The 13,483-nt window shown below is 33.3% G+C and overlaps 1 protein-coding gene across 11 annotated transcripts in view; it reads right to left on the bottom strand.

The window, feature by feature from the left end:
• Positions 1-654: 654 nt before the first annotated feature.
• ZNF280D (zinc finger protein 280D) overlaps positions 655-13,483 on the bottom strand; it is a 120,579-nt gene continuing 107,750 nt past the window's right edge. For 10 of the 11 annotated variants that reach the window (XM_049705986.1, XM_049705983.1, XM_049705985.1 and 7 more), the window contains 2 exons: positions 7,361-7,416; positions 2,306-4,258 (listed from right to left, as the gene is read on the bottom strand). In XM_049705986.1, the coding sequence (XP_049561943.1) occupies positions 3,634-4,258; positions 7,361-7,416 (681 nt within the window). In that variant the 3' untranslated portion in view covers positions 2,306-3,633. The other variant, XR_007475549.1, reaches the window with a different exon arrangement.

Genomic DNA, 13,483 nt, shown 5'->3' with positions numbered 1-13,483 from the left:
TACAGCTAAAACAAGGTGACTCATATCTTGTCAGTTCCTTTTAAAAAATGTTTAGAATAGTTCTTTAAAAATTTATAGGGTGAAAAAAATTACAATTTCCTCCCTAAAACATTGGAGAGATACAAAGGGGAAGAAATAACATAAATAAATATGGCATTCAGATTTTCAACGTAAATTAAAAGTGCATCCACAAAATGAATGTTTCTTAACTGCACATGTAATCAATCGTAATTCTGTTGTTAGGTAACAGGAGACTATAATATAGTAAGACACCTTGGTAGTTAGTTCTTAGGCAAAGAGTCACTTGAGTGCATCACTGGCTTTCACAGTCAATCAAGAAAGTCTAACTGCTTGTTGTGTATTGGTTTGTTATGATTTCAAATCCACTTGTTTATGACTTAAGTGAAGTTGTTTTGATCTACAGGTAAATTTGTTTACACTAAGGAAGCTGTGCCAGGATGATGTCATCAACATCTGCTGTTGTTGATAAGTATTCAGCAGCTCAGCCATTAAGGGGTGCCGCTGGGGAGGATAATCAATACGAACATATGGAAGAGCAGCTATCAAGTGATGGACATTTAAACTTTAAATACCAAGAATTTGTGAGGACTTACCGAGAGTGTTTAGTCTGGGCAAGGCTACTCTTTTGCTGACTTACATAGCTCTGTGACGATCTTGAGATACTTGCTCCTGCCATGGCCAGGCCACTCTTGGTCCTCAGCAGTGTTAAACTGTGCAGCAGTCTCAGGAAGAGAAGGGACATCTGTTCCTGCCTTGGCAAGGCTACTCCTGGTAGGCAATGGTGTAAGTCATGTAATGGTCCCTGGAGTCATAACATTTGGAACAGCCCAGCTTGCTTACCGACACCGGTACTGTCACCCCCTAGCTACGTGCCCCAGCAGCAAGGGACCTACGCTGGCAGCTGATACCCAGCTTTTAGTTGGAAGGACTGACTCTACAGACAACCAATTCCTGGAAAGGTACACCTCAACTAAATTTGGACTTTCTTTCATCTCCTCTTTGCCTAGAACAATAGTGTAATCAATCTATTATTAGTTTGGAGTATGTTATTTCTTTATTAGCTAGTTAACAGACATTATCCTGTATGGTATCGGCTTGCAAAATGTTATTTTTATAAATTATAGTTCTCACAGTGAACTGGTGTTAAATAAGTTATTGGCAAAGAAAATCTCAGTCCCTGAGCATAATTTGCCTGGACAAAACAGCACTCTAAAGCAGGTGGTGGCAATCTACAGTCCACTGGCCAAATCCAACCAACATTCTGTTTTTGTAAATAAAGTTTTATTGGAACACAAACAGGCTACCATTTACATATTGTCTATAGGTGCTCTTAAGCTATAAGGAAGAGTTGGATAATTGTGACCACACAGTCCACAATTATTCACTATCTGGCTCTACAGAGAAAAAGTTTGCTGACCACTGTGCTAAAGCACTGCCACTCAAAGGTTTGGTTTGCATACCTGAATTGTCTGTTCCTGATCAGAAATGAGATAAGGAGATTATGTGAAAACAGAAACCAACTATGTTACCAAGTACAATGTTCACTTCAACTATTTTTTTGTTTTCATTGCTAGACTTTCTCAATGAAGGATTTATAGTCTGGTACAGGTTCCTTTTCTCACAGTGGATAGGTATAAACTATTCATTGATCAGGTACTTTCAGTACCACTACTGTAAGTATATAGGGGCAGGAGAAGGAACTACTCAAAGCTCACAAGGGACTACAGTGTCACTTAGAGACTTATTTTGGTACAGTGCTCTAGGTTTTTGAAGCATTAGGTGACAGCCTTGGCAACTAATTGAATGAGATTCAGAAAATGTCCTTACACAGACTTTTTCTTCCCTTTACTCCAAAAGTCTTCTCTGCTATAGATTTATGTTTCAACAAGGTGAAGGATGACAGTTAATAAGTCCCTCTATCCCATCTTTTCTTGGGAGCAAGAAAGATAAAAATATTTGCCCCCACCCTCAAAAATATTCAAGAAAATAAGTCAATAAAATATTTTGTCTATTTAGCCTCTTTAATTTACTGAGCAGATAGAAAACTATAATATTAAATTATAATTCTCTTGAAGTAGAAGAATTTGTAAAGCAAATCAATTCTCTGTAATTATTAGCAGTTCTTCCCCCTGTACTTTAAGTCTCAATTTAAAATAAATCATGCATCAATTAAAGAATATGGAATAAAATCTACCACTAACTTTAACATGAAATTTCCTTGAGCAATATACAATTTCTAGAGGCGCCAAAGGTAATCCGACTCAAGCAGCTTTCTGAAAAATAAAATTATTCAGGGACAGATTTTTATTGCAAATATTTACTCAAAAACTACTATATACAGCAGAATTTTAATAGCCATTTTAAACATTTAACATTCAGTGAAACAAAATTTTAAGAATTCAAAGCACATTTTAAGAAGTAAAAATGTAGCATTTTAAATAAAAGTTTGTTAGTACGTCGAAGCAAACTACTGTTACTCATATTATTCATTTCTATATCTATTATTTTCTATATGATAAAAAACTGAAAAAATCAATTTAGCAGCCATCTTATGGATAAATTAGGCTAAATATCCCAAACCAATTTTTTACATCCTGCTTTAGGTCCCATTTGAATTTTCTATTTTACAATTACAGAAAAAGTCACTTAAACATGGCTGAATTCATGCCAGGACATGTTTTCAGTTTACTGCTTTACAATATCTACATTAATCCATACTTTGGTTTGGTTTCCAGACCATTTTTATGGGTCTATTTCTAAAGAAGATCATTAAAACAATATTAAGAGCATAATAGCTACAGGAGTTTCAACAGTGGGTTTCTACTTTATACAACTAGTACATCAAGGGATTTCTGCACAGCTTACACACTGACAAAAAGCACAAATATAAATTTTTATTTTAATAATTTCACTTTCACTGAAAGTTTAATTAAGGTAAGCTTACAGCCTGGCAGGCTAACACTTGTATGGAGGTACACAGATTCAAATATTCTGTTTACATGCTTCTGGCAGTCTGGAATGTAATATTATATCCAAAATTAAGTTTATGTTCATCCAAATTCTCATTAGATCAATGAATTTAGCATTCTAAACATGCTCCATTTACCAGTATCATACTCAAAATGAAACCTTCATTAACAAAGCCAATTGGCCATTATTTTAAATCAATTATTCCCAAAAGGTATGTGGTTTCCAAATCTCTTCCTTTAAGTTAATTGAAAAGGATGTACAGGTAATAAGGACTTTTAGTTTAGAACTGATGGAAATTTCAAAAGCTTTATTAATATAAATAATATTCTAATATTCAATTCATATTGACCACCAGGTTCCATAACCTCGAAAACTGATAAATGAGACTTTTTCATTGCAAACTTAACTTTCATTAAAATCTTATTCATGTCTTAAAAACTTCTTGGAAATTCATACTAATCATGCTATTAATGATGAATTGATTTAATAACCGAGGTTGAATATACAGGTAAAGTGTATGAATGACCTCCCTCACATTTTTCTATCTCTGCACTCTGCAACAGCACCACTGAGCTCACCTGATAGCACTGTTCCAAATGCTCTGATCGTTGGTACACTAAAACTTAGAATGCCTAATTAATTTCAACTTCTTTCTTTTTCATCTGCCAGGTCTCCTGTTGTCTCTGTTGTGCTAAGGCTATTTTCTCCAGGAACGTCATCTGTTTGATCAGACACTACTTCATCAGTCTTGGCTGAAGGATCACCACTACCTTTCTGAAGAATCTCTGTGGCTTCAAACTCAAGCACTTCTGATGGAGTCAAAGGTTCCAAATGAATACTGCCTTGCTCACTAACATCAGAACTAACAGATTCAGGTTCATCTCTTTTTCTCAAAAACTGATCAATGCTAACATCACCAGATGTTAATTGCAAATCCTTAATATTCTTTGAAGAAAATCTAGCTTCACTGGCATTGCAATCTTCAATCTGATCACGTGCAATGAGGTTTTCTGAACTTTGGCACCTCTTCAACTCTGTTTCCTGACAAATGTGCTCTATTTGTTTTTCCTTTTCCACCTTATCTGCATCAATAATTGAATCATAACTGAAGATATTCTTTGAGCCAGTTTCCTGGTCTTCAAGACAGGTATCATTTTCTTTATCTGAACCTGATACACCTTCTTCACTTTTTGTTGTTGATGAGCCTTCGAATAAATGCACATCACATCCATTTTTTATTTCCTCTGAAGAAGCTTCATCTTGTTTACTGAAAAAATAAGGCTATTTATTATCTATTTCTTTATAATACAATGTATTTGAACACTATTAAAATAAAGACATTCTCTAAAAAAAAAAAAAAAAGGCACACTTGCCCACCAAAAAAAAAAAGAAAATTGAGCTCCCTGGTCTTTGCCATGATGTTACAATTTAGGAGGTGGCCATGTTCTTGGGCAAAAGAGTGAGAAACTCCATAGTCGCATATTAAAAGGAGTCCTGAGGAGTCTATTCATTGTTTTAGTTCTGGTTATCATTATTTTTATCTGTTCATACCCTTGCTTATTTTTAGTTAAAATGTAAGTGTGCTTATTAATTCGTAAGAGTCATTTAAATAAGGAATGAATATATGTGGAAAAAACCCTATTTCTCTTTTATGATTTATATGTCCTCTTGGGCTTAGAGTGTTTTCCCTATGCAAAATCAACTAAGCATTCACAAACATTTTATTGATTTTTTAACAGCCTAATTTATAAAAACATAAACACATGCCTAAAAAAATATGTAAATATAAAACATGCATACATATATGCTTATGTGTATACCTATGTGTTTACTCTTACCCCGGTGTGTTAACAGAAACTATTTAGTGAATATAGTTCCCTATGCTATATAGTAGGACCTTGTTGTTTATCTATTTTATATATAGTAGGGTGTATATGTTAATCCCAAACTCCTAATTTATCCCTCCTCCACCCCCTTTCCCCTTTGGTAACCATAATGTTTGTCTTCTATGTCTGTGAGTCTTAGAAACACGAGATTTCTAAGAGGCTCTCCAGTCCCTTATGTAGATGTAAAAATGCTTATTTTAATAAAAAGAAATTTTATGATTACATTTATATTAGTTCTTACATTAATCCACCTGGAATTTAGACTTTTTCCTAATGAACTGCCCAAATATCAAAGCAATGTTATCAGATAGTCATTTATTATTTACTAAATTATATTTAAAAGGCTGTTTCTCTGCTATTTATTTTGTTCTGATGTGTCTTTTGACTATTACAGGCCAATACCACACAGTTTTAACAATTAGAAATTAACATTGTACTTTATTATCTAATAGGTCAAATCACCTACATTCTACTACTCTTCTCCCTAATAGTTTGAAAAAGTAAAAGATAATTGTACAAGGATGCTCATTAAAACAATGTTTAAAATAGTGAATACAGAAACAACCTAATATCTAACACAGCTGTGATTTTTAAAATTATGGTATTAATAAGTAGAAAAATATGAATCTTACTTTAAACACCACTAGTTTCCAAATCAAATCCAATTTGGATTTTCAACTAAATGTTCATTAACCATAAACTAATTTGGGAAATGACCTATCATGTAAGTTACTAATATATTATTTTCTATCTCAGTAAGTTTTTTTCTTCAAAATCTTCTAAATAGATGCTGCACTTTACTCATCTTGTTATTACTGTGAATTTTATCCATTATATTTTGTAATCACATGTTATTGGTATACCGGAAAGATTCTGAATTTTACACCAAGCTGCCTTAATTAATACCCTGATTAATTTCAATCATTCTTAGCTCATTTTCTTGGATCTTACAGGTCAATTACATCATCTGCAAAAAATTATATTTCCCTCATTTAAATTTATAAAATTCTTATTTTTGTTCAGATCTTATTAAACTAACTATAATTTACAGAAAATGTTAAAAAATATGGATGTGACTAGTCTGCTTTTTCTAAATCCTTATTTGAATTTTTGTTAACTTTTCCCAACCAAAATTCTAGGAAAAATGCTAGGTGAAGAAAGGGCTAGATAATTTTTCTTTTCTTTTCTTTTTTTATGTGGACTATTTTTAAAGTCTTTATTGAGTTTGTTACATTGCTTCTGTTCTATGTTTTGTTTTCTTGGCAGTGAGGCATGTAGGATCCTAGCTCCCCCACCAGGGATCAAACCCACACACCCCCACCCTGCGTTGGAAGGTGAAGTCTCAACCACTGGGCCATCAAGGAAGTCCCAGGGCTAGATAATTTTTCTAGTGAAGTCTAAGAAACATCTTCAAAAGGTCTTATTCCATAATTTTCTTTTTAGAGGCAATAGATTAATTAATCTCATCAGGTTAACAAGCAGCCTACTATAAAACACACAGCATAAAGATAGAAATGGGGAAAGTACTTAATCTAAAAGACAAAATCACCTTTAGCTGGAATAAAGTTCTAATTAGAATGTTAGATTTTCTTTTGCTAAAAAAAAATTGTGAAATCTCGTGTTCTGCAGTGTTCTACTCAAGCATTAAATTTTTATTTTTATTTTTTTAAAAGTTCTCTTTATTATCAATTAGAAGGCCTTTAGGATTCCCTGGCATGGTTTTTTTTTTTAAATTAATTAATTAATTAATTTTTGCTGTGTTGGGTCTTCGTTTCTGTGGGAGGGTTTTCTCTAATTGTGGCAAGCAGGGGCCACTCTTCATCGCGATGCGCGGGCCTCACACTATCGCGGCCTCTTTTGTTGCAGAGCACAGGCTCCAGACGCGCAAGCTCAGTAGTTGTGGTTCACGGGTCCAGTTGCTCCGCGGCATGTGGGATCTTCCCAGACCAGGGCTCGAACCCGTGTCCCCTGCATCGGCAGGCGGACTCTCAACCACTGCGCCACCAGGAAAGCCCAAGCATTAAATTTTTAAAAACCAATACTTGAATTTTGAACCTTTTATGTTGGGATCCCACCAAAGAAGTAGCTTTACAGCTTTTTGAAAATACTTTAAAAATAAGATATTAAAATTAACTATTTGCAAGAATCGTCACCACCTTATAACCTGTAGCATCTTGTAACTATTTTCATTTAATAGAGGCAATTAAAATCTGTTAACATTTTACTTACTTGTAAGTACTTTTAAAAAATTTAACAACTTATAAAATGTATTCTACATGTTTAAGATTTCAAAACTAAGGATCTGTAGTATATTTCTGTTACATTAATATTTCAAAATTTTATTTTAATTAAAAGCCATTACTAAAAGGAACACCATATACAAAATTTAAATAGCCTTTTGCCAATTAACTGAAATATAACACAGCTCAAGTATCATTTTATATACATGAATTTCATGAGATTCAGTTTTTCCTTATATTTACCTTTCAGAATTTGATGTTTCTGTTTCTCCTTCAGCCATATTAGGTCTTGCAAGTTCCTGAAATTATTAATAATAATTTTCTTTTATATTCAAAACTAAGCTTAAAGTAAACTTTTATTATACTAAACTTTCTAGATAAAAAGAACTTAAGTGTGCTACCTAGTACTAAAGAAAGAGAAAAAAATTTTCTCAATTTAAAGTATGTATTAAAATAATTCTCATAACTAAAAGCATGATTTCAAAAATTGCTTTTTAAAAAACCTGTAAGAATTTCAGTGTACCAAAACCTTCTGAATCAAGGACATGAAACAGTTATCCAGTTATAACAATACCTGCTTTCCTTAGATTCTTTCAAATGTGGGCCATAATTATAATTACTTGAATAGAAAACTAGTAAAACACAGCTTGAATTTGAAAGCATCATCCACAGTATTTTATACACACATTAAATACAGGTACTTAGATAAAACATTTATGAAATTATGATTTTATATTTGGAGCCATGGTAACCCTTCCATTGTCAAACCAAGTAATATTAAACAATAGATAAATGAAATATTTTTGCTTATTTGAAATGTTTTTTGGTGAGGAAAGAATACACAAAAACCTCAGTAAGCCAGAGGCCAGCCTAACAGTTTATAACAAATTATTGAGCATATATGATGCATGAGGTAGTATGTTAAGAACTTTACATTCACTATCTCATCACTTAATCCTCATATTAGATATTATAAACTCCATTTCTACAAATGAGAATAAAGACTGCGGGGGTTAAGTAGAAAACCAAAGGCAATACTACAGTAAGTGGTGAAGTTTCAAATCTAGGTCCAGTTCAGCCACAACAGTGATTGATTCAAATCTGTGAAAGTGATATGGTGTATTAATCACATACATGTAACATTTCCTCACTCTCCAAAAGCCCTGCTAAAATGAGGGCAAAGAAATAAAATATTTTCACTCATAAAGACCAAGAAAACATCAAAGCATACTAACTGTCAAAGAGATTTCAACAAATTTTTAGATGGATAGTGGCTGGAGGAATCGAAATTGACTTCACAGTGTGGAGGAAGTTACAACTAAATGTCTGAGCTGGGAGTGCAAGGAAAAGAGAATCAGTTTTCCCAGAGAACATAAGAGATCTGGTATTTGGAGAAATTCAGTATACTATCCAGTACATAAAAGGTAAAAATGAAGCATGAATACTGCTGAGAAATCTAAATGCTCTTTCCCCAACTCACACAACAGGTACCTATCCTTTCCTCTACCACTTAGGCCAAAGGTTAACTCTGTGAACTGGAGACAGTCTAGACTTGTGAACACCAGGAATGGCAAAGGGCAGGCATGAGGTACTGAAAGAAAACAGAAAAATTTAGTAGAGGTCCATAAACTGAAAAAAGGGACCCACATTTATCTCTCTGCCTGGCTCCCAGAATGCTAGCAGCCAGAGGAACCACTCTTCACTCCACCACCCGCAGCTGGAACCTAGAAGATTCCTCTTTGGAGAAAATTATCAGCCTCAAAGACTTTGAGAGCATCCTCCCTACCAAAGAATCAGTCAGCTCAGCAACTGATTTTCCTATGTTGAAGTCTAAACAATTACCATGCAGACTGTGCAGGCTGTATAGCACACCAATCCATGAGGCAACCTTCACAATATAATCCATGTCAGCAGTTCTCCAAGTGTGGTTCACAGACACATGGGGCCTCCAAAACACTTTCAGGAGGCATGTGAGGCTAAAATTCTTGGTACTAAAGCAGTGGTGAGTAAAAATGCTGGCATCTTAACTCAAATCAAGGCACTGACATAGAACCAAAACTGTACTAGCAGTCACTGTATTCTCCACTGGCATACACCAGCAGTAAAATTAATTTTATTAAATACCAATCACTGAGTGCACGTCTTTTTAATATTCTGTGTAATGAAATACCAAATATGCACAAAGCACTGCTATTGCACACTAAAAACACTTGGGTCTGTGACTGAGTTGCACGCTGAACTTAGCCACATTTTTTTCATGGAACATGATTTTTATTTTAAAGAATGACTGTCAAACTATGAATATTTAGACTTGAGTATTTAGAAGACATTTTCTTTGAAACTGACAAAGTGAGCATGTCACATCAAAGAAAACAACTGACAGTATTTGTTGCCAGTAATAAAATTCAAGGAAAAATTAAATTTTAGGATAACTTGTATCCACTATTCATGAGATTAATGCTAATATTAATGAATGTGATTACCTGATATTATATAATGAAACATGTCAACACTTAGAAGATCTATGTAACTTGTGAACCAATATATTCCAAATGACTAAATGCACATTGTTATAAAATCATGCATGGATAAAAGAGTCAATCAAAGTGTAAGCCAGACCAATAGATTTTAATGTAATAGAGTACAAAAAGTTCAGTGATATGGAGTCAGATTCCACATTGCAACAAACCTTTTAAGAAAAAGTTCACTTGTCTACTTTCGATGTCATAAAAAAGAATAATCACAATTATCTGAAGAGATTAAAGTACTAGATGAGGCTGGGTATTTTTCTTATATTTCAACCAAAATAACATATCACAACAGATTGAATGCAGAAACATGAGGATCCAGTTTCCTTCTATTTAACTAGACATTAAAGAGATATGCAAAAGCATAAAACAATTTCATTCTTCTAACTAAATTTCTTTTGTTTTGACAAATAGTTATTTTTCAGAAAAATATTTGCCATTTTAAGTAACAGTATTGTAAAAATTTCATACTTTTAATTTCTAGTACTGTAAACATCAATACATTTTGAGAGTACTAAGGGGTATATATAACAGGGTTGTACCCTGTGGAGTGCTGCAGTGCACAACCTGTATGGCTATGCAAGGCAGCCCTGTCCCTGTCCAAACACAGGGTTTTCGATAAACTTTTTAGCACTTCACTTTTATGAACAGCCAAGGATCACCACACAACTGAAGACATTCTTTACATCAGACAGATCAAAATAAACAAGAGAATAAAGAAAGAGGCTAGGAGACATCAGAGACTTTGCTGGGAACAAAATAAATATGTATAATATATTTAATATCCCTGGAGAGGTATGAAATGTTATGTCCATTAAACAAGAACAAAAAACTATGAAGACAAAACAACTGAAGAACAAATAAAAAGAACAATTCAAAACTAAATATATGGCAACTAAAATAAGCAATTAAATTTAGAAAATCTTTTTTGAAAGGTTGAATGAAAGGACAAAAAGATGGAAGGCAAGAAAGAAAATGCCATACAATCAAAAGAGTTGATGCAGGAAGTAGTGTCAGATCAATAGGAGTTTCAAAAAAAAGAGAGAACAGAGAAAATAAAAGTGAAAATTTACCAAAGAAATAAAACAAGAAAATTTCCCCCAAACAGAAATATCCAAAATTACAAAGGCTTATCAAATTCCTACCATAATGAATGAAAACAGGATGATGGGTGAACATATGAAATTTCAAAACACCTGAGATAGAGATAATCATTAAAGTTGCCAGAAAGAACAAAATAACATAAACACAAAGAAAGTGGACCAAAAATGGCATCAGACTTAACGAAAACAATACTTTCAAATATGCATAGGAAAAATGTTTTCTATGTACTTCAGCCAAACTATCATTAGAGTAAATACAGTTTTAAATTTACACTAAGTGAAAAAAGAATCAACCTTTCTGTGGAAGTTGTTAGAGGACATGTTTCATCAAAATAAGGAGTAAAACAAGAAAAGAGGAACTCACAGTTCAGGAAACAGGATATCCAACACAAGAAAGTGGCAAAGTAAAATCCTGATACAACAAATTATGCATTAGGCTTAGACAGCAACTAGTTTAAACTAAAGTAGATTGGAGAGAAGATCTCCAGGCCCTCCAACAATTTTTTTTTTGATGTGTGAACATTTAGAAAAAATACTTCCAAACATTAGACAACACATCACAAATTTTAAAAAACCGCATTAGGTGCACAGAAGACTAAACAAATCAGTAAAAATATATTTTTACCCAGAAAAGTAAAATGAAGTATAGGAAAGAAAATCATAGTACACTTCCTGGCTCAGTATACATAATGGTCTCAAAAACTGTGATGTTAACTATGCTGACATCAGTGCTATGCCAAGCCATATAGAAACAAGAGATAAAATACACATAACATAAAATTTACCATCTTAACCGTTTTTAAATGTATAGTTCACTGGTATTAAATACATTCACATTGTTATGCAATCATTACCACCATCCATCCCCATAACTTTTTTCATCTTGTAAAACTGGAACTCTACATCCATTAAACAATAGCTCCTTATTCTCCCCTCCCCACAGCCTCTGGCAACCACCACTATACTCTCTCTTTTATTTTGTTTAAGTACCTCATACAAATGAAATCACATAATATCTGTCTTCTTGTGACTGGCTTATTACACTAGCAAAATGTCCTCAAAGTTGATCCATATTGCAGAATCCCCTTCCTTCTTATGGCTGAATATTCCATGGTATGCATATACCACATTTTGCTTATTCTTTCATCTATTGATGGACACTTGGTTTACTTCCATGTTTTAGCTATTGTGAATAATGCTGCTATGAAAATAGGAGTACAAATATCTCTTCAACTCTTTGCTTTCAAGTCTTTGGGGTACAGTATACCCAAAAGAGGAATTGCTGGATCATATAATTTTTTTGAGGAACTGCCATACTGCTTTCCACAATGGCTGTACCATTTTACATTACCAGCAACAGTGTACAAAGCTTCAATTTCTCCACATCAGCATCAACACCTGTCTTCTGGTTTTGGAGTTTTTTGTGGTTTTGTGTGTGTGTGTGTTTTTATGTGTCTGTGGGTTTTTTGGTTTTTGTTTTAACAGTAGTCATCCTAATGGGTGTGAGGTGGTATCTCACTGATTTGCATTTCTCTAATGATTAGTGATGTTGCACATCTATGGGTTTATTGGCCATTTGTATATCTTCTTTGGAGAAATGCCTGTTCAAGTCATTTATGCATTTTTGAATTGGGTTGTTTATGTTGTTATTGAGTTTTATGAGTTCTCTATATATTCTGGATATTAATTCCTTATCAGATATATGACTTGCAAATATTTCCTCCCATTCTATGGGTTGCCTTTTTATTCACTGTATAGTATATTTGATGCACAAAATTATTAATTTGTACAATTTTTTTCTTTCATTACCTGTGCCTTTGGTGTAATAACCAAAAAATCACTATCAATTTCAATGTCATGAAGTTTTTGTCCTTCGTTTTATTCTAAGAACTTTATTATTTTAGGTCTTACATTTAAGTCCCTTATCAATTTTGAGCCAATGTTTGTATATAGTGCTGGCTAAGAGTACAACTTAATTCTTTTGCATATGGATATCCAGTTTTCCCAGCATCATTTATTAAAAAGACTGTCCTTTTCCCATCGGTCTTGGCACCCCCATAAAAATTATTTGACCATATATACAAAGGTTTATTTCTGGGCTCTCTATTCTATTCCTTTGGTCTATAGGTCTGTCTTTATCCCAATACCACACTGTTTTGTTTACTGCAGCTTTGTCATAAATTTTAAAAGCAGGACATTTGAGTGCTGCAGTTTTTTTCTTCTTTTTCAAAGTTGTTTTGGCTATTTGAAGTCCCTTGAGCTTCCATATAAATTTTAGGATGAGTTTTTCTATTTCTGCAAAAAATATCTTTGGGATTTTTGCAGGGATTGCAATAAATCTGTAGATTGTTTTGGGTACTATTGGCATTTTAACAACATTAAGTCTTCCAATTCATGAACATGGGTTGTCTTTCCATTTTTTTTTTTGTCTTCTCAAATCTCTTTCAGTAAAGTTTTATAGTTTCTTTGTAGAAGTCTTTTACCTCTTGATTAAGTACATTCCTATGTATTTTATTCTTTTTTATGCTATTAAAGTTGTATTGTTTTGTAATTTTCTTTTCAGATTGTTCATTACTTGTGTATAGAAATACAACTGATTTTTGTGTGCTGACTTTGTGTCCTGCTATTTACTTTACTGAGTTAATGTAAGTTCTAATAGGGTTCTGTATGAAATCTTTAGGGTTTTCTATATATAAAATGGTATCATCTGCTAACAGAGACAATTTTACTGCTTT

Source organism: Orcinus orca, chromosome 2, assembly GCF_937001465.1.
Source record: "Orcinus orca chromosome 2, mOrcOrc1.1, whole genome shotgun sequence".
NCBI classification, from domain to species: domain Eukaryota; kingdom Metazoa; phylum Chordata; class Mammalia; order Artiodactyla; family Delphinidae; genus Orcinus; species Orcinus orca.
This window is presented reverse-complemented; position numbering and strand designations above follow the sequence as displayed.